Here is a 22,417-nt window from a genome sequence, read left to right as displayed (position 1 = left end):
CATATTTACCTACTGCTACTAAATACTTATATATATATATGGGTTGTGGATCAACGTGTCAGTTCAGCTGTTATAAGTGATTCTAACAGTGCTGGAGGCTCCTAAGCTGTAAAAGCAGCTGGACCAAACCTAGATTCCAACAGGTGTTGCAATTGCAAGTATTGCCATTGAGCAGTAGCAGGTAAATTATAATTACAGTAACACATAAGTCTGAAAAGGACGAAAACTCATCATCTGAGCCTATTAATTGATCCAAAGTAAAAATCATCTTATTCGTCCATGTCCTCCACAGAAATGGTTTCCTTCCAATTCTTAAATCTGCGTTTTCCCATATAGTCCGTTTTTGCATGACAGAATGGATCAAACTGTGTTTGACATGATATTATATGCCATGTCTCTCTAGCAGGCAAAATAGTAAGAGGGGGGTTACTTATTCTGATATGACGAGAACCGAGTGCTGTCCATTTGGGAATCATAAGGCTTCCAGAACTGACCATGATGACAGTTCTGAAGGAGCAGAAGAAGACCAAAACTTAGTAAGCCTGATGATACAAAGCTAGGTCTGGAAAACCAAACCCACCTTCTTTAATAGGAAGCTGCATCCATTTCAAAGATATTCGATGTGGGGAAGAACCCCAGAAGAATTTACAAAACAAACCATTAACTTGTCAAAAGTATTTGCCAGGTATAAGTAAAGGAATCCCGCACATAACATAGACTATTCGAGGTATAATATTCATCTTAACTGTGTTGACTTTACCCCACAAACTCAACTTTAACGGTGTCCATCTATCTATGTCTCGTGCAATCTCACTAATCAGCTTATTCAAATTTATTATAATCAATTGAGATACATCTCTGGGAATAAGTATTCCCAGATTGGTAATAAAATCAGAGCACCAGCAAAATTGGCCTTTAGCCAACACACTATTTATTATTTATTTATTTATTTATTTAAAACATTTGTATCCCTCCCTACACTAGGAAATATACTATCTCCAGTCAGCATCAACTCCGACTTTGACCAATTAATTAAGTAACCAGAAAGATCACCGAAGGTGTTAATCAATTTTATCAAAGCAGGAATAGATCTCTGGAGTTTAGAAATAAACAATAAAAGATCATCAGCATAGAGAATAATGTTAAATTTTAGATCAGCATGTACAAACCTTTGAATACTACTAATTGCATAAACCAGGGGTTCCAAAAATAGATCATATATCAATGGGGAAAGCGGACGTCCTTGCCTAGTACCTCCCTCAAGCATGAAAAACATCGAAAACTAACCATTGGTCAAAACTTTTGCTCTTGGAGTCGTTTCCTGTAACTTGAGCCCATTATTCCATGCCCTGCACTCTGGGATGATCAAGAGGAGATCCTTTCCCTCCTCTGTGTGACAATCCCTCAAGTACTTGAAGAGTGCTATCATGTCTCCCCTCAGTCTTCTCAAGGCTAAACATGCCTAATTCTTTCAGTCTCTCCTCATAGGACTTTGTTTCCAGACCCCTGATCATCCTCATTGTCTTCCTCTGAACCCCCTCCAGCTTGTCTGCATCCTTCTTGAACTGTGGTGCCCAGAACTGGACACAGTACTCAAGATGAGGCCTAACCAATGCTGTATATAGTTTGCTCTTAGGATGAAACACAGTTGTAATAAAGAAAACTTCTCAAGAAGATATAACGAACTTAAAGAATATCTCCAACAATGCAGATACCCAAGTCACATTATTGACTACAATGTCAATCGAACATCAGTATTATCCAGGGATATCCTTTATGTAGCAAAGATTAACTCTTTGAAAGAAAATTGCATTCCATTTGTTGTGGGCTAACATGTAGCTATCCCTAATTACCGAAAGTTATCTTACTACATCCTATTGTGCTCATTTAACGGAAGCTGTTAATTCTCCACCATGCATCACATTCAGAAAACCACCCAATCTTCACAAATTGTTAAAGTTTCACTTAAACAAACGCAGGATCATATAATTGTAAATCAACATGTTGCATTACCTGTAGTTAACTTCTAGTAACAAATGCTTTCAGCAATAAAGACTGATCTATTCCGGCAGGCCTATCCAGTGAAATTTTAGAATATTTTAAGGATGTTTTAATCATGCATGCTATGTTTTCAATCAGTTTTTAATGTGTTTTATATTCATTGTTGTTCCCCACCTCGATCCAAGTGGAGAGGCGGGTAAGAAATATTATTATTATTATTATTGTTATTAGGGAGTACAATTGGAAACAAAACATATTGCATTAGACAATCGTTAACATGCTCCTCCACTTATGTGGTTTATTTAATTGAATGTAAAATAAAATGGATTTCGTATGTAGACAATGACTGGATTCAGACAACACGATAACCAATGGTGGTTTAAATAGTCAACGGTTGGTTATCATGTTGTGTGGAGGGAGTTTTTTAACCAATAGTTGGTTATTTGGCTGAAATAACCAACACAAATAGCCAACTCTCTGCTGAGTTGGCAATTTAATCCACCATAGGTTATTGTGTCATGCAGAGGGCACTGCTGGTTATTTCCTTGGCCACCATTGATTATTTTGTCAGCCACAGAGTTGCAAGGGAAGAGTGATCAATGCAGGGTCTGCCACTCTAGTCCAGCTGGCAGGATAGATTTTTGGCAGCAATGGCTGATGGGATACTAGTGGGAGGACTGAGGGGGGAGATGAGTGAGTCAACTCAGCGTGGACTAATAGTCAACTCAACACTCCATGGTTGAATATTATCATGTTGTGTGGAAAGTACCCTCTAGATAAACAACTGTCGAGTTGATTCTTACTCCACTATTGACTATCGTGTTGTTTGAACGCAGCCAATATGTAGGGAAAATATTCAAAGAGTTGTAAGGTCCTCAATCCATTGCATTATAAGGAGATGAGCGTTTTTCCTTTCAATGTTATAATATCAGTCAAAAGGGCAAAGAATCCACTTAAGCTGAGTATTTGTTAATTTTCAGGAAACTTGTAGATAATTTAAAAGAGCATGTACATCAGCAAATGTTAATGACGGCTTGAGTACAAAATTTATCTGTATGATAACCTTCTCCTGAAAAGAAGCTACTGTACATTGCCATAACATATGTTTAAAAGAAACATTAGTTGCATTGCGCTGCCAGCAATTAGCTAAATTAGGAAAAAACCTTATTAAAGAGACTCTGCAGTGTCCAATAAACATGAAACAAGTTTTTGCTGAATTAGATACAGCCTAAGATTCATAGAGCTTACATTATTGAACATGATTGTTTCTACACAACCTGTATTTCTGTTTGTCTATTGTATCTAAATATTATTTATAGCATGCACTTTTAATCTTGTACCTGCTTTAAAGGGTAAGGCCATGTCTCCTATTTATGTTCATAATCTAGAAAATAGATCCAGGATATTAGCTATCCCACCCAATTTTGTGTCATCTGCAAATTTGATGAGCATTCCCTGAACCTCCTCATCCAAGTCATTAATAAAAATGTTGAAGAGCATCGGTCCCAGGACTGAGCCCTGTGGTATCCCGCTTGTTACCTCCCTCCAGTTCGAGAAGGTTCCATTGAATAGTACTCTTTGAGTCCAATTCTGTAGCCAGCTGTGGATCCATCAATTAGTTGTTCCATCTAGCCCACTTTTAACTAGTTTGCTGATCAGAATGTCATGTGGTACTTTGTCAAAAGCTTTGCTGAAGTCAACATATTATGTCCACAACTTTCCACAACATATATTATGTCCACAAAAGAGGTTACCCAATCAAAGAATGCGATCAGATTAGTCTGGCAGGATTTGTTCTTGAGAAATCCATGCTGGCTTCTCGTAATCACTGCATTGTTTTCAGAGTTCTTACAGATTGACTTCTTTATAATCTGCACCAAAAATTTCCCAGGGATCCAGACTAACTGGTCTATAGTTCCCAGGTGCCTCCTTTTTGAAGACAGGGACAACATTAGCCTTCCTCCAGTCATCCGGAACTTCACCCATCTTCAATGATTTTGGAAAGGTAATTAATTGACAGTGGTTCTGAGGATTCTTCTGCCAGCTCCCTTATTACTGTAGGATGCAATTCATCAGGCCCTGGAGATTTGAACTTGTTTCCTGACTTGGAGCTGAGCAGAAGCAGGGAAGAGAAGCTGGCACAGCTCAAGTAGAAGCTAGAAAAGTAAGCTAGTTCCCAGAGAGCGAGCGAACAGGAAGAGCAAACAGGAGTTTGATAGGGGGAGTTCGGCAGGGGAGGTCATGGGGGAGGCCGCTAAGAAAAAAGAAAAAAAAAGAGGGGGGGGAAACAAAGAAAAACATAAAGAGAAACCCCCCCCCCAAAACAACAACAACAACAACAACCCCCCCCCCCAAAATCTTATTTTCCCTTAAGACATACTCATATAGTTGCGTACCTTCAGAGAGGACAGGACAAAGCAAAGGCAATTCCACTATAATCAGAAAGGAAAAAACAAAGCAGAAATAGACAATATGGATGGAAAGGAGCCCCTAGAGGTGGTGACCTGCAAAGGGTGTGCAATGTTCATGTTTCTGCCTGAGCTCAACATAGCGTATACCTGTAACAAGTGCAAGCTGGTGGCACTTTTGGAAGAAAAAGTGAGAGGACTTGAGCGGCGAATGTCCATCCTCCAAAGAATAAGAGAAGACGAGGAGTTCTTAGACCGAACGGTGGAACTGCAACAGCAACAAGAAGCACACGAGATTGAACAGCAACAGCCAGCTGAAGCAGAAGTGGAGTATGCTGAGGGGAGGGAAACCAATGAAGAGGAAACTCTCTGGAAAAGAGTGACAGTTAGGAGCAGAAGAACTAGAAGGCATTCTGCACCGGTGGAACCATTACAGTTAAGCAACCGCTTTCAGCTTCTGGAGGATGAATCTGAAGGACAGTTTGCAGAGGAAGAAGTACAGGAGACACCATGCAACAATGAACTAGAGGCAGAAGGTAGGTCAACCAAGAAGAAGAGAAGAGTAGTCGTTGTGGGAGACTCCCTGCTGCGTGGGATTGAAACCCAAGTATGTCGTGAAGACCCATGGACTCGCCAGGTGTGCTGTCTCCCTGGAGCAAAGATTAGAGATGTGACTGAAGGGTTACCGAAACTCATAAAGCCCACGGACACATACCCCTTTCTTCTCATCCATGTGGGAACAAATGATGTTGCCAAGCAGAGCTACGAAGAAATCATTTCAGACTTTGAAGCTCTGGGAAGGAAACTGAAGAACTTTGGGGCCCAGGTAGTTTTCTCATCCATCCTCCCGGTTCTTGGAAGAGGATTAGAAAGGGAAAGTAAAATACTCCGGGTGAACGACTGGCTACGAAGGTGGTGCCGACGTGAGAGTTTTGGATTCTGGGACCATGGGCTACGCTACTTGGAACATGGACTGCTGGCAAGGGATGGGTTGCACCTCACAAGGGCTGGAAAGAATGTGTTCGGCCGCAGCATGAAGAACTTGATCAGGAAGGCTTTAAACTGAATCTTACGGGGGCGGGAGACGTAAACTTCGAGGCAACAATGGATGAAGGCCAATGCACCACAGTACAGAGAACAGCTCCAATAGTGCCCCAAAATAGTGTCCGCAGCAATGTAGGAACAAAGCCAGACTATAAACACATGGTCTTCGATGTCTATAAAATTCTGGAGCAGATTATAAAGAAGTCAATCTGTAAACACCTTGAAATCAATGCAGTGATCACTAGAAGCCAACATGGATTTGTCAAGAACAAGTCCTGTCAGACAAATTTGATCACATTTTTTGATAAAGTAACCTCCCTTGTGGACCGTGGGAATGCTGTGGACGTCATATATCTTGACTTCAGCAAAGCTTTTGACAAAGTACCACATGACATTCTGATTAACAAACTAGCTAAAAGTGGGCTAGATGGAACAACTATTAGGTGGATTCACAGTTGGCTACAGAATAGGACTCAAAGAGTACTTATCAATGGAACCTTCTCAAACTGGGGAGAGGCAACGAGTGGGGTACCACAGGGCTCAGTCCTGGGCCCAGTGCTCTTCAACATTTTTATTAATGATTTTGATGAGGAGGTGCAGAGAACGCTTATCAAATTTGCAGATGACACAAAATTGGGTGGGATAGCTAATACCCTGAAAGTCAGAAACAAACTTCAAAGTGATCTTGATAGGCTGGAGTGCTGGGCTGAAAACCACAGAATGACATTTAATAGGGATAAATACCAAGTTCTACCTTTAGGAAATAGAAACCAAATGCACAGTTACAAGATGGGGGATACTGGCTTAGCAATAGGATACTGGCTTAGCAAGAAGGATCTTGGAGTTGTTGTAGATCACAAGCTGAATATGAGACAACAGTGCGATATGGCTGCAAGAAAGGCAAATGCTATTTTGGGCTGCATTAATAGAAATATAGCTTCCAAATCGCGTGAGGTACTGGTTCCTCTCTAATCGGCCCTGGTTAGGCCTCATCTAGAGTATTGTGTCCAGTTCTGGGCTCCAGAATTCAAGAAGGACGCAGACAAGCTGGAGTGTATTCAGAGGAGGGCAACCAGGATGATCAGGGGTCTGGAAACAAAGCCCTATGAAGAGAGACTGAAAGAACTGGGCATGTTTAGCCTGGAGAAGAGAAGATTGAGGGGAGACATGATAGCACTCTTCAAATACTTAAAAGGTTGTCACACATAGGAGGGCCAGGATCTCTTCTCGATCCTCCCCGAGTGCAGGACACGGAATAATGGGCTCAAGTTAAAGGAATCCAGATTCCAGCTGGACATCAGGAAAAACTTCCTGACTGTTAGAGCAGTACAACAATGGAATCAGTTACCTAGGGAGGTTGTGGGCTCTCCCACACTAGAGGCCTTCAAGAGGCAGCTGGACAACCATCTGTCAGGGATGCTTTAGGGTTGAATCCTGCATTGAGCAGGGGGTTGGACTTGATGGCCTTATAGGCCCCTTCCAACTCTGCTATTCTATGATTCTATGAAAGAAATTCGGCGTTCCTTGACCATTTGTTTATCAATCTCAAACTGCAATCCTTCCCCTTCAGCTTCTACTTCAGTTTTGCGAGGGGGACATAGACCCGCTTTTGAGAGAAGACAGGAGTCCTGTCTTGACATTGGCCTGTCGGTGTTGCAAGGCCTTGCATTCTTGCATTGGTGCTCCTTCCCAGCATCTGCACAGGAAGGAGTGCTAATGTGGAGTTGATGATGCCGCCGGCAGGCCGAGCACCAGGGAGGGGGAGGAATGGGCAGCCATCGCTTCTCCCTCTGGCTGCCCTCTTCCTCCCCCCCCCCATTTTTTATTTTATGTTTTAATCTGTAGATGTGACGGTATTGCTGAGCCAAGTATCCCCCATCTGGTAACTGTGTATTTGGTATCTTTTTCCTAGTTGTTGAACTTGGCATTTATCTCTACTAAATTTAATTCTGTTGCTTTCAGCCCAGCGCTCCAACCTATCAAGATCACTTTGCAGTTTGCTTCTATCTTCCAGGATATTAGCTATCCCAACCAATATTGTGTCATCTGCAAATTTGATGAGCATTTCCTGCACCTCCTCATCCAAATCATTAATAAAAATGTTGAAGAGCACTGGGCCCACTATCAGACATTAAGAACATAAGAAGTGCCACGCTGGATCAGACCAAGGGTCCATCTAGTCCAGCATTCTGTTCACACAGTGGCCAACCAGCCATCGGCCAGGGATGAACAAGCAGGACATGGTGCAACAGCAGCCTCCCATCCATGTTCCCCAGCAACTGTGGCACACAGGTTTACTGCCTCGAATACTGGAGATAGCACACAACCATCAGGGCTAGTAGCCATTGATAGCCTTTGCCTTAGGAATTTATCCAACCCCCTTTTAAAGCCATCCAAATTGGTGGCTATCACTACACCTTGTGGTAGTCAGTTCCATTATTAACTATGTGCTGTGTGAAGAAATACTTCCTTTTATTTGTCCTGGATAAATCAGCTTCATGGGATGACCCCGGGTTCTAGTATTTTGAGAGAGGGAGAAAAATGTCTCCCTATCCACATTCTCCGCACCATGCAGAATTTTGTACACCTCTATCATGTCTCCCCTTAGCCTCCTTTTTCCCAAGCTAAACAATCCCAATTGATGTAACCTTCCCTCATAGGGGAGATGCTCCAGCCCCGTAATAATTTTAGTTGCCCTTTTCTGCACTTTTTCCAGCTCTATAATATCCTTTTTTAAGGTTGGCGACCAGAACTGTACACAGTATTCTAAGTATGGTCACAACGTAGATTTGTATAAGGGCAGTATGATACTGGCCATTTTATTCTCAATTCCTTTTCTTATAATGCCTAACATGGAGTTTGCCTTCTTTGCAGTGGCCACACACTGGGTGGACATTTTCATAGAGCTGTCCACCACAATCCCAAAATCTCTTTCTTCTTTGGTCACCGCCAGCTCAGATCCCATTAAGTTATACTTGAAGTTGGAGGGTTTTTTGCCCCAAGTGTAGGCAACCTTACACTTGCTTACATTGAACTGCATCTACCATTTGGATACCCACTCTCCCAGCTTGGAGAGATCCCGTTGGAGCTCTTCACAATACCTTTGTGTTTTAACAACCTTAAATAATTTGGTGTCTTCAGCAAACTTGGCCACTTCACTGCTCACTCCTAATTCCAGATCATTTATGAACAAGTTGGAAGGAATTGATCCCAATACCTATCCCTGTGGGACCCCACTATTTACTTCCCTCCATCGGCAGAATTGACTATTTATTCCTACTCTCTGATTTCTGTTCTTTAACCAGTTACTGATCCATAAGAGGACCTCTCCTCTTATTCCATGTTTACTAAGTGTATTCAGGACTCTTTAGCAAGGAAATCCTAGCAAGGAAACCTAGCTTGCAAATAAATAGTACACCGCTTGCAGGATATGGAGTAGACATTACAAAGTCAAAAGGAGCAGCACTAGTTAGAACCAGAAAAACAGGCAAACTTGAAGGTGCTGGAAAAATAGTAACACCAGTCCTATAAATGTTTTTGTGCCTGAGAAATTTTGGTAGGTTAGCTTTTTGTCAGAGTTGTTTATGAGTGGTCTATTTGGGGGGGGGGATGTGGAAGTTATGAGCTTTGGAGAATGGTTTAATGGTAGATATTACATTTTGAGGAGATTAGTTATGATCTATGAATATTCTAGATAACTTGTACAGATGGAACAATAAATTTCTTTCACAATAATAAACAAAATAATATCGTAGGTAGGAATGCACATTTACTATTTATTTGATCATTCATGCTGTTGGCACTTAGGAGATAATTTACCCCATCCCTTCCCCATCCTGGTGCCTTCCAGATGTTTTGGATTTCAGCTCTCAGCATCTCTAGCCAACATGACAAGTAGTCAAGAATGCTGGGTTTTTTGGTCGAAACATATCTGGAGGGCATTTTTACATCTTACTAGGAACTGTTACAGTATCTCTAGTTTTATATCTGTGGGATCTAAATCACATGACAATTTAGTTTGTAGGAGATATCCAGTAGAAACTGTGGAATCTGCAAAAGATAGAGCCTTGAATTGAACCAGAAAGGATTTACTTCAGGCAGACAAATCTGAGCAGTCTATAGTCTGGCCTTTGTTTAAATCGATGTGAATTGCTTTAGAAAATAGTATTAATCATCACTGTCACCTTTTGGGAGATATTTCTGTAAAGCTGGCCAGAGGGACCTGTGGCCCTACAGATAGAATGTTGGGGTATAACTTAAATAAATAAATAAATAAAGGTTTTGTTGGATTTGACTTCCATCATTTTGTCCCAGCCAATTTGGCCAATGGTCAGGAATGATGAGAGTTGTAATCTGATAAAATCTGGAGAGCCACAGATTCCCTACCTTAACTGTACAAGCAAACCACTAATGATATAACAATAATATCGTAGTACAAAGTAATATACATCAAAACTCACAAAGATACAATTGTTACTAAGAACCTCTCCTCTACAGACATTTTCTTTCAGGGAAGTGTGTATATTGTAAACAGGCACATGAGAAGACATTTTCCCACAATTCTGCAGACAATAAAATGCTTTATATAATATACAAGAGTTCTAATGTCATCTATGCCATTGACAGTCCCTGCGAATGATTTTACATAAGAAAAGACGGCAAGGAGATTTCAAGGAATTTATTGGGAAACACAAATGTAATATTCTGAATAATTTGGCTGAAGAACCATTTGTCGAATGTTTCTCTAGATACAATAACAGGCCCACTGATTTTGTTTTCTATACTCTGAGTGAAGGTAACCTTCGGCTGGTTGGCCTTCATTAATAACACTTCAATTTCTAAGTCTTTTTCTTGCATCTCTTGCTTTCACAAATGTGTCTTCTGAGAAGATAGTCATGCCAATTATCTTACTGTTTTCTTTGATGTTTTCCAACCAAATTTTTGCAGAATCATACTTTGGGAATTTATTTATTTATTTTTTACTTTTCTATACTGCCCAATAGCCGAAGCTTTCTGGGCGGTTCACAACAATTAAAACAATAACATACAAAACAGTAAAATAGAGGAAAAAGCAGTGTAAAACTACAAGTTAAAATAAACAGAAGCTAGCAGTAAACATTTTAAAATACAATACTAGATAAAAACAAACTAAAAAACTAAAATGCCTGGGAGAATGAAAAGAACTTCACCTGGCACTGAAACAAGCACAACTGTAGTGATTTAGCTATTTATAGTGGCTACAATTTGTATTGTAATTGCCCTTCAGGCACAAAAATATTTCATGCTGTGTTTTTACAGTTAAGTTATTTTCCCAGGATCTTGGGGGGCCTGTTTGTTTTTCTGGCCCAGATATTATACCTGGAGAACAAAATTCTCCACTTTACAGCTTGGATGATCTGGCAATATCTTTGATATCACAACACATACATAGTCATTTTCAATGTGTATAAGGCAGCCACAAGGCAATTTTATGGTTATGTGGACTAGTTTTTTCTACTATTGAACTTGTTGTGAACTGCTTAAACAACCCTCAAGATACTTGGGAACTCTCTACAACAATGGCAATTGTGTCAACACTTGCAAGTGAGGGTAGACTCAGTCACTGAACTGTGCAAGTTGGCCACTTGGTCCCAGCTGATATAAAATTTCCAAACACCACTTGAAGGTTCGAGGCTCTAGGTTAGAGCTTGGTTCTTGCCTAAACTTTCAGTTTCTCTCTCTCTGAGAAAATGTCCTTCTGGCCTTCTTATTCTCCAACAAGGCAGGACAACAGGGATGTCTGCCCCAATCATTTGAGAGAAGTGAAAAGGTTAATCACAAGTGAGGAATCAAGTCAAAAGAACAGTAGATGAGGGTATTTGCTTCTATTCTCAATCAGGAAGAGGCAAGCAGCAATTCACAAGCCATGAAGGCCCAATATGCTCTCCATGTTAAGATAATAGCACTCTCTAGGTGCAAAGATGCATCTGAGAATTCAGTATTGTATATATCTATATTTTAACCAGGAATTATTCTCTAATGCTGTATATTGTCTTCGATATTTTCTTACTTTTGTGTGTGTGTGTATTATGCTATTTCAGTAAAACCTTACTTTAAAAAGCATTTCATGCATTCTGAAAGATAAAATATTTTATAGGGCTCTCTCAAATGTCCAATTTTTCTGTTAGAAATTTGAAAACAATTCTCAGAGGAAAACCCTAGGTCAAAATGAGCTTGAATGTTGTTCCTTGAATGTTGTTAGTTTTTCTCCAGGCCTGCACATGTCTAGGTCCTGTCTCTCTATCTAACCCCAAACATTTATATGGCTGGTCCTGGCTCAGTTAGGCATAATGGCCCTTCTTGGTTTGCTTTCCTGATGACAGCATATTTTCCTACAGGTACATTAGTTTTCTAGTCTTCTATATATGTACTGTGGGTTACTTACCTATGCTGATGTTTGTTGAGTTGTCATTTGTGTAGTCATACAATTCACTCTCCTACTATAGCTGTTGTGTGTTTTCTTTGAGGTAGTGAGAAGAAACTGAGTGGGAAGTGGCTCACTTTGCCCATACATGCCTTAACAAGCAATCTGCAGGTTGTGTGCGGCCCTCAGCTGACTTTCGTGAAGGTCTGGAAAAATATGGGGAAAATATCAAGAAAAAAATATTTTTTTCTGTTTTTTCCTGAAAAAAATGGAAAAATTGAACAGCTTTGGATTATGAAATATTTCCTTTTAGAATTTAACACAAAGTATTTATATATAGTTAACCAGTCTTTACTCTCCCACACATGATTTCTAAAAACAATGTAATAGATATAAAATGTCTGGAAATAAGGAAGCCATGGGGGAATTTTTTTTAATCCTCTCTGTAAGATTCCCAGCGTTGTTAGTTCTTTTATTCCTTATTAAAATTATTGATCTAAAGTATATTTTACTGCTAGACATTTATGCTCGAGTTTCCCATCATGTGAGTAGAGTCACCATTGTGCGTTCTTGACAGCCCAAGCCCCCACTGGCACGAGGACCTTAATACACTATCCACTGCATGTAGATTCTTAGAGCAAAGTGCCACCTTATTGAGAGGGAAGGACTGAGTACCTGTTCCTGGACTAAAATTCTAGAATTTTCTGAAACCAGCTTTGGGGAAGCGCAGACCCATATGTGACTGCATAACCACTAGTAGAATGTTCATTACAGGTAGTATCCTGCCCAGTACCAAGAACACCCAAGAAGTGCCTTTTCATATGATTCAAGGGTTGCTTTTTCAAACCCCACCCACCTGACAAAAAGGGTTTTTTTCTGGAATTTTTCCCTCTAGAGTGTGCACTGACTGGCAACATACATGCCTCCTACACAGCACCATTGTACACATGCATGCTGAACCTGTACATGTCCGACACGTTGCTTGTTCTTTACTGGTGGCAATTACTGTTATTGCTGTTTCATCTTGACTAGAATCTCTCTCAGCTGTACTACGTTCTGGGTGTGGTCTGATCTCACATTTCATTGAAAGTTGTTGGAAGGCATTGGGGTGGGTAGGGCCTGTTTAGGATTGGTATTGCAGAATGCATATTTGGGTTTATCATTTTCTTGTGCTGATTTAATCCTACTTTCTGTTCCTGATGAAAATTGCCCATCCCCTATATCTCCCCACTTGGAGAAAATGTGAGTTTACTCAGAGGTTTTTCCTAATGGGGCAAATAGCTGGTTTAGGGAGGAAATGTTCAGCTTGTGAAAGTTTAAACCACACACATACCATAATCCCAACCTGAACTCCCCCACCCTTATTTAGAGGCTTCCCAAAATTTAAAGATCTGATCACAGATTTCCATTGTTCGTCTAGTTTAGCTCTCAAACAATATTAGAATGTGGGACTTGCTTAACTGCCACAGATTATAAATAAGTCAGTAAATAAGTGAACATTATTTAAGTGAACAAATAAGTAAATAGGTTGAAAAATAAGTGAACATTCTTTATTAAGGTGTCCAATGTTTAAGAAATCCTGAAATCATGTATGGTTTGCATGATTTATTCTGATTTTGCTTATCAAGGGGAGGAGAAAGACCTATGCAGGTCACCAGCCTCCTACTCCCTGAAAATCTTACTTAGACACCCCTCTGAATTTTGAGGTCCCACCTGGTATTGCTAATCCACTTTACCTTAGCATCTAAAAGACCTGGAAAGTGCTTTCTTTCCAAAAGAATGAAAGGGGATTTCTGTACACCATTCAATATTCTGTGGGTTTCTAAATCTGCCCGGAATTGCGCAATGGTGCTATATTAGTAAACAAGGTAATTAAGGGGGGTCATTGGGTGTATGTGTAAATAACTTCACCCTCTGAGTATCCTAATCCTGTTCCACTAGTGCATCTCAGTGGATCTTTCATACTGATCTGTTTCCTGTTTATATAGGTTTGGTGCTATCGACTGCCTTTGCAAGACATGGCCTCTTCGCAATAAAATTCTGGATTCTACATTGTACCAACATGGGGGCTACCTTGCCAATTTTACCCATGGCAGCATTTTGTCCCAAACTATTAAACAGGTGAGACAGAACAGAATCCTGAAATATGTGCTGAACATGGTCAGTCTCTGGAAGAACAGAACACCTGCAACAGAAGACTAATACTTTATTTTCACTTGTGTGATTTTTTGAGTGGTATCCTACAAATTATTTAATTGATATATTTCACTTTTTTTAATTTATACAGCTTTGGGGGCGTGCTGATTAGAACAGAACAGCCATGTTTCGGAACAGTCTCAAGATGCTTCTTACGGGTGGAAAATCAAACCGCAAAAACAGATCCAGTGGTAAGTGAAGGAAGGAGTGTCTTGATCCAACTTAATCCCCCCAATCCAGCAAATAAAATTTGTATATAGAAGCTTGCTGCAAGGTGGGATGGAGTATTGCCACACCAAGCAATATGGTGCTCTCCTGCCCTCTATTCCATTGGAGCCCCTCTGTAGTTTAGGCTTCTGCACTAAATCTTGTTTTTCTACACATACAACAGAATGTATACTTCTGGTGTTTTGTAGTTGTCTGGATTGAAGTTCCATGTTGTATAGATCCACAGTTAACAAGTAGATTGGTCTCTTGACCAATCTAGCCTTAACCAATAGTCACTTCCCATACTGCTAAGATTTCAGACTTCTTAGCGTTGTTGCTGCTATTGTCCTTGCCACCACAATTCACTTTGCTACCCCTTAATACAACAACTGTGCCATCTGGGCTGAAAAATAGCTGAATGAGAAGAGAAGAGGAAATTAGTCTAATCATGTATGTGATTGCTGGACAACTGTGCAGACTTCCTCTATTTCCAGAACCTGATTCATTAATGCTACATTAAGAATTTAAATTTTAATGAGTGAGGCTGCAATCCTATGCACACTTATTTGGAAATACGACCCATTGAGCTCAGTATGACTTAATTCTGAGTATATTTGCAAAGGATTGGCCTAAAAATGAACTAAAGATTTTGTGATTGATAGCACTTCAATTTCATTATGCTTCTGCTATGATCCTTTTCAATTGGATAAAAGAGTGTTCTATCGTATAATGCACAAAAGATGAGTTTTCTATAGACTACCTTTAGGGAGAATTTCTATTTGAAATTCAGCAAGACTTGATGGCTTTATTTACAGAACGTTAGTATGCCTTATACACAGTCTTTTATTGGAACTCCAAGTTGTGATGTAGAATTTCCAGGAAATATGTAATCGGATTACTCCTGCACCCAAATGAAAATGAAATAAAATACTATGATGGGATTTCAGGACCTCCCACTCACTCTGTGAGATCTATTGGTTCACAACCACAGTGTGTTTTTACTGGAATATAAATTGCAAACTATGTGATTTGACATCTGCAGGTCAGATGTACTGTGTTAATTATGCAGAGTAAACGTGAAAATATAAAGTCACTTTATCTTAGTGATTCACTAAACATACTCTTGGTAAAAAGTAAAATTCTATACCTAATCCATTGTGAATTTGATTGGAATCTTCATGTTTCTTGAGAAACTGCATGAGTACAGCTGTGCACAAGTCCTGAAACAGTTGAAATTTAGATTTTATTTAAGCAGGGAATCACAAATACACATCTCAGTGACAGGAACAGTTTTTGTTCTGTTGAGATCCTCTGCCCTTCTCCCAAGCTTAGTGAAGGGCAGGGGAACTTACCAGACCTCACACTGACTTGGGAAAGGAATATAAGGCAGAGGTATATTTCACAGTTTTTTTAAGCCTCCTTAAGGCTCAGTGGAAGGCCAGAGAGCATTCTCATCCTCCCGACTGGATTCTGGGAAGGAAGGTTACCCCCAAAGGTTATTCACAATTTATAGGTTAGGATTAGTGCTATCACAAATCTTTGTTGGCTACTAAGGATTCTCAAAATTTATCAACTCCCGCATTTGACAGTTGTACACTTTTTTAAAAGTTCGGAATTACGCCTCTCAACTGTAGGTAAAAGTATCGTGGCTTCTTTCATGTGGAATTTGCCATGAGCAGATTTCCTTTCTATAATTAGAATTCTTTGCAGCATTTCCCAAAGAAAGCAACTAGCATCAGCAATCTGGGTCAGTGGAGGCATGCTAAAGATGCCTCAATATTTAGTGATGTGGCCCGGTAGTTCTGGCTGACTGGTGATGTATAATGAGAACGCTGAAATAATAACATCTTCCTAGTAAAGTATTGAACAAACATAGAAATCATACATTTAAAAAGAAACAGCTTTAATATGAAATGTTGGAGTTCTAACTTGTAGAGTGGGGACCAGGTGATGTAATCTCAAAATAAATTAAATCACAATTTCATCAGTAGAAGTTTTGCCTATATGTATCTTTAGTAGTCAAAATAGAGTCCTATAATACTTTGAATACAAACTAATTTACTGTTTGTGTGGAAGGCCCTACTTCTTCAGATACATAGCATTATTCACTATACTAGTGAATACCCACTATACTAGTGAACACTATAATACTCCTAGGCCATTTCTACACCTGCCTTTTTTCCTGGGATCGTCCCGGGATCATCCCTGTGCATCCAAATGACACACAGAGGATCCCAGGAGCAGGCAGGGATGATCCCTCCATTTGCCTGGGATAATCCTTAGGTGTAGAAAGGGCCCTAGTGTGGTGTTTAAGAAATAATGCTCTGCGTCTGATGAAGTGGTCGCAGATTCAATCACCAGCATCTTCAGGTAGGGCAGAAAAAGCTCCTGCCTGAAACCCTGGACAGTCGCTGCTGGTGTTGACAATACTGGGCTAGACGAACCCATGTTCTGACTTAGTATAAGGCAGCTTCCTACCTTCCTAAGTAGGGCCTTGCAAATAAAAGCTCATGCCACAATAAATTGGTTTGTATTTAAGACCTCTTTGATGTATCTGTTACAAGTGGCTGGCATAGCGAAGCATTTCATTTTCATTTATTTCATTTCTGTATTGCCTAATAGCCAAAGTTCTCTGGGCAGTTCACAAAAGTAAGTTCAAAATGCGGCAGGATCTTGCTATTTACTGTTTTACTCTGTACAGCACCATGTACACTGATGGTGCTATATAAATAAATAAATAAATAATAATAATAATAATAATAATAATAATAAAAATTCAACATAATGAAAACATAATATAAAATCTTTAACATATAAACTTTTAAAAGAATTTAACAGCTTAAAAACAGTTATAATAAGATACTGGGACCTAAAAGAAAAGAAATAAGATACTGGGACCTGATAAAACAACTGACATTAAAAAATCCATCATAAGCTATCACTTGCTTAGGAGTAATCAACTGAAACTTGAAGCTAGATCAGGTTTCTGGTAATATTTAAATTATGTGGTGAGTAAAAGTCTATACAGGGAATACTTCTGTAAACTGTATTGCAGGACATATTATAGTCTGAATACTTCTTCGCTGAGATCTTATGGAAAAAGTATGAGGCATGGGTTCAGGTCCTATCTTGGCCATCAGTTCACCAGGCGGCTTTGGGCAATTTATCCTCACTCTGTTTTCTACCTGTAAAGCACAACAATAGTAACATATCATGCAGCCCAGTTATATCCCTGACCATGACCTTTTTTGAAATGGGGGAAAAAGTGTTTTCCTTGAATGCAGGAGGGAGAGAGCCAAAGTGGATAGGCTGATTATATAATGGAAAAGAGGAATAATGGTGGAGAAAGAGCAACCATGAGTTGGGAGGGGATAGGACTATGGGGTCATATGGTGGGGTTAGATGTGGACAACAGGTTAGTCAAATTGTCAAGTGAGACAGGAAAACAGGGAAGGCATAAGGGTGTAGGAGGAGGGAGAGATGGAGGAGGAGATAAAACAAGGAGAGATAAGAGTTGGATAGTTTGAGCTTTATCATTGAAGGAGGCAGCAAAGCCATCAGAAGAGATTGGGGAATGGGTAGGCATGGGGCAGGCCTTAGACAGGCATCAAAGGTAGAAAAAAACGGCAGAGCATTCCTGGAGTTGGTGTGGATTTGAATGACAGTTCTGTTGGTTAGCAAGGAAAAGTAAAAGTTGGGGAATGGGAATAAATGTCCCATTCTTTTGTCCAAATCTAGAGGTGTTAAAATGCACAAGGGCATGATGTTGAATGGAAGGAGTGAACCAGATGTAGCCATCAGTGGAGTGAATAGTTCTTTGGGAGAACAGGCAAACAAGTCAAGTTTGGACAGGTTGGATTGTTTTAAGTCAAAGTCATTTAAATAAATAATTTAAATCATGATTTAAAATGAGCAAGGGAAAAAAAAGCCTGATTTAAACTTTGGTTTACATCAAGATTCCCATTGAAAACTCTTCATGTATTTCCTAAACAATGGTACCATTCCAAAATTTGCAAACCTGGTAGAGTGTAAATAATGTTTAAGAAATTAACAATAAATGAGAAATTATTTTCAATAAATAAATACTTCAGGTTATTAATGAAAACAACAACTTCTATCCATCCTGTTGGGGATGAATTGAAGATGGAGCTTGCAGAATATAAGGAGTGGGCTGATCCCAGCAGACAGCACAGCAGTGATCACATGTAAATCTCCAAGGTGGATCACAGTCAGACACTCTGTAAAGGGAGGTGATTCCCCTCCTATTGGTATTGGCAGTAGATCATCCTGTCTCTCTCTACAGTGAGCACGTAAAGGTCATTCTAATGTGGTAGTGGACTGACTAAGCTGTCTTGGACTAGATCAGATCGATTGGGCCCATCACCCCCCGGTATTCAACTGGTAAGGGATCACTTTGGGAAACCTTAATTGAACCTGTTTGCCTCTGTAGAAAACGTAAAAGTTCCAATGTTTTTCAGCAGACATTGGGGCTCAGGGGTGAACACCCTGAACACCAAGTGGCCAAGGGGCCTGCTTTATTCCTTACTCCACTAGTCATATTACCCCTGGTCCTGACAAATGTGAAATTTGAGGGGGTAGAAATAATTATTATTGCCCCATACTCCCCCATCTCCTAAGCTGTCAGTGGGTCGTCCATATCACCTCTCCCTGTCCAGGGACCTCCTTTGCCAGGGCCCCATCCTGCATTGGAACTTGAAATTCCTTGGGTTGGCAGCCTGGAGGTCAAGCACAACAACTTAGGAGCCTTGGGGGTACTCAGGGAAGGTCATTTCCACCCTTTGCAGTTCTAGGGCCCCCATCACCTCTAGGTACTATGGGGCACTTGGGAAGTCTTCATCTCTAGATGTACCAATTCTTTCTCTTCTCTTTGCTTGCCCTGGTACACTTGCTTCAGTCCAGCTTGGACAAGGGCCTTAAACATCATAATCATAATCATAATGCTTACCCACCTCTCCATTTTGATCGAGGTGGGGCACAACAGTAAGTACACCTAATATCTTTGAATGAGTTCAGATCTCCAGGGCCCAATGAACTGCATCCTAGAGTAATGAAGGAGCTAGCAGAAAAACTCTCAGAACCACTGTCTGTTATCTTTGCAAAATCATGGAAGATGGGTGAGGTGCTGGACGACTGGAGGAGGGCAAACATTGTCCCTATCTACAAAAAGGGCAAAAAGGAGGAACCTGGGAACTACAGACTGGTCAGTCTGACATCCATCCCTGGGAAAATTCTGGAGCAGAATATAGAGAATTCAATCTGTAAGCACCTTGAAAACAATGCAGTAATTACTAGAAGCCAACATGGATTTGTCAGGAACAAATCCTGCTAGACTAATTTGATCTCATTTTTGATCGGGTAACCTCACTTGTGGACTGTGGGAATGCTGTGGATGTAATATAGCTTGACTTCAGCAAAGCTTTTGACAAAGTACCACATGACATTCTGATTAACAAACTAGCTAAAAGTGGGCTAGATGGAAAAACTGTTAGGTGGATTCACAGTTGGCTACAGAATTAGATTCAAAGAGTACTTATCAATGGTACCTTCTCAAACTGGGGGGAGTAACAAGTGGGGTACCGCAGGGCTTAGTCCTCGGCCCAGTGTTCTTCAACATTTTTATTAATGATTTGGACGAGGAGGTGCAGGGAATGCTGATCAAATCTGCAGACGACACAAAATTGGGTGGGATAGCTAATACCCTGGAAGACAGAAACAAACTTCAAAGTGATCTCGACAGGCTGGAGTGCTGGGCTGAAAACAACAGAATGAAATTTAATAGGGATAAATGCCAAGTCCTCTATCTAGGAAATAGAAACCAAATGCACAGTTACAAGATGGGGGATACTTGGCCCAGCAATACTACAGACGAGAAGGATATTGGAATTGTTGTAGATCACAAGCTAAATATGAGCTGACAGTGTGATGTGGCTGCAAAAAATGCAAATGTTATTTTGGGCTGCATTAATAGAAGTATAGCTTCCAAATCATGTGAGGTACTGGTTCCTCTCCATTCGACCTTGGTTAGGCCTCATCTTGAGTATTGCATCCAGTTCTGGGCACCACACTTCAAGAAGGATACAGACAAGCTGGAGCATGTTCAGAGGAGTACAACGAGGATGATCAGGGGTCTGGAAACAAAGCCCTATGAAGAGAAACTGAAAGAACTGGGCATATTTAGCCTGGAGAAGAGAAGATTGAGGGGAGACATGATAGCACTCCTTCAAATATTTGAAAGGTTGTCACACAGAGGAGGGCCGGGATCTCTTCTCGATCATCCCAGAGTGCAGGACATGGAGCAAGTTCGTAGCTTGGGGGATCTTTTAGAGCCATCTTTGTCACTTGAGGCTCAGGTGACCTCAGTGGCACGGAGTGCCTTCTACAAACTCCGGTTGGTGGCCCAGCTACGCCCCTATCTAGACAGGGATAACTTGGCTTCAGTTGTCCATGCTCTGATAACCTCCAAGTTAGATTACTGCAATGCACTCTACGTAGGGCTGCCTTTGAAGACAGTTCGGAAGCTGCAGCTCATGCAAAATGCAGCTGCCAGATTGATTTCGGGAATCAGAAGGTTCGACCATATAACACCTGCTCTGGTCCACTTGCACTGGCTGCCTGTATGTTTCCGAGCCCAATTCAAGGTGCTGGTTTTGACCTATAAAGCCTTACATGCCTTGGTACTACAATACCTGACGGAACGCCTCTCCCGACGTGAATATACCCGGTCACTACGTTCAACATCTAAGGTCCTCCTCCGGGTGCCTACTCCGAGAGAGGCTCGGAGTGTGGCAACGAGGGACAGGGCCTTTTCGGTGGTGGCCCCCAGACTATGGAATGATCTCCCTGACGAGGCTCGCCTGGCACCAACGCTGCTATCTTTCCAGCGCCAGGTTAAGACTTTCCTCTTTGCCCAGGCATATGGCGGCACATCTTAATCACCCACATGTTTAGGTTTTTTAATGGTTTTTAATGCTTTATGTATGTATGTTCTGTGTTTTAGAATTTTAAATTTTGTATACATGTTTTTATCTTAATTTTAGAATTTCTGTAAACCGCCCAGAGAGCCCTGGCTGTGGAAGCAGTATATAAGTGCAATAAATAAATAAATATAAATAATGGACTCAAGTTACAGGAAGCCAGATTCCGGCTGGACATCAGGAAAAACTTCCTCATTGTTAGAGCTGTACAACAATGAAACCAGTTACCTAGAGAGGTTGTGGGCTCTCTCACACTAGAGGCATTCAAGAGGCAGCTGGACAACTAACTGTCAGGTATGCTTTAGGGTGGATTCCTGCATTGAGCGGGTGGTTGGACTTGATGTCCTTATAGGCCCCTTCCAACTTTAATATTCTATGATTTTAAGTATAAAATACATAAAACACTGAGTAAAAACATAGTATACATTGTTAAAACATCCTAAAAAAATCTTAAAAGCATACTAAAAGCATCCTAAAATTCCACTGGATAGGCCTGCCAGAAGAGATCAGTCTTTATAGCTTCCTTAAATGCTAAAAGTCAGTTAAGTGGATGAATCTCCTCCGGTAGTACTCTCAGGTGCCAAGTTTCTAGCATAGCTATGTGCAGGACTGTAATGCTCTCCAGGGTATTACGTCCCACACTTACTCACTTTCTCAAGAGCTGTTCTCAACTGACTCCCCCAATGGTACATAGATTCACCACCTGGAATCTCACATTTGTTCTCAAGGCCCTTACTCTACCTCCTTTCAAACCTTGCGTAAGGTGCCACTTCACTCTCTATCTTTTGTTGAAGTTTGCCATGCTGGTGGCAGTTACATCTGCGAGGAGAATCTCTGAATTGGGACCACTGTTTGCTTCGTCTACTTTATGTCACTTCTTCACTGACAGGGTGGTTTTCCTCCTATATCCTGGCTTCCACCCCAAGGCTGCTTAGGCAGAGAACAGGAGTTGGTCCTGCCTTCCTTCTATGTGTTCCTCAGCTTCCTTGTGAGAAGGCTTGGCACTCCCTTGACCTTCACAGGGTTCTTAAAGTTTATATCATTCGTATGAGGCCTTTTCGGGAACATCAGGCCCTGTTCATTATTTTTGGCTGTAACCTCAGTCTCCTCCTTTACTAAAGTGAATCAAGACCCGCATCACAGAGACCTATAAGGCATTACAA

At 40.7% G+C, this 22,417-nt stretch overlaps 1 protein-coding gene across 5 annotated transcripts in view; it reads left to right on the top strand.

The window, feature by feature from the left end:
• TANC2 (tetratricopeptide repeat, ankyrin repeat and coiled-coil containing 2) overlaps nucleotides 1-22,417 on the top strand; it is a 301,255-nt gene that overhangs the window by 34,032 nt on the left and 244,806 nt on the right. For 3 of the 5 annotated variants that reach the window (XM_063132070.1, XM_063132062.1, XM_063132044.1), the window contains exons 2-3: nucleotides 13,845-13,977; nucleotides 14,144-14,243. The exons of 1 other annotated variant lie outside the window; for it this stretch is intronic. In XM_063132070.1, the coding sequence (XP_062988140.1) occupies nucleotides 14,177-14,243 (67 nt within the window). In that variant the 5' untranslated portion in view covers nucleotides 13,845-13,977; nucleotides 14,144-14,176. The remainder of the gene's footprint in view (nucleotides 1-13,844; nucleotides 13,978-14,143; nucleotides 14,244-22,417) is intronic. One more of the 5 variants, XM_063132053.1, reaches the window with a different exon arrangement.

The sequence above is a fragment of the Elgaria multicarinata genome, chromosome 1 (assembly GCF_023053635.1).
Source record: "Elgaria multicarinata webbii isolate HBS135686 ecotype San Diego chromosome 1, rElgMul1.1.pri, whole genome shotgun sequence".
NCBI lineage: Eukaryota > Metazoa > Chordata > Lepidosauria > Squamata > Anguidae > Elgaria > Elgaria multicarinata.
The sequence above is the reverse complement of the archived record's forward strand: the minus strand, read 5'-3'. Positions and strand labels throughout refer to the sequence as shown.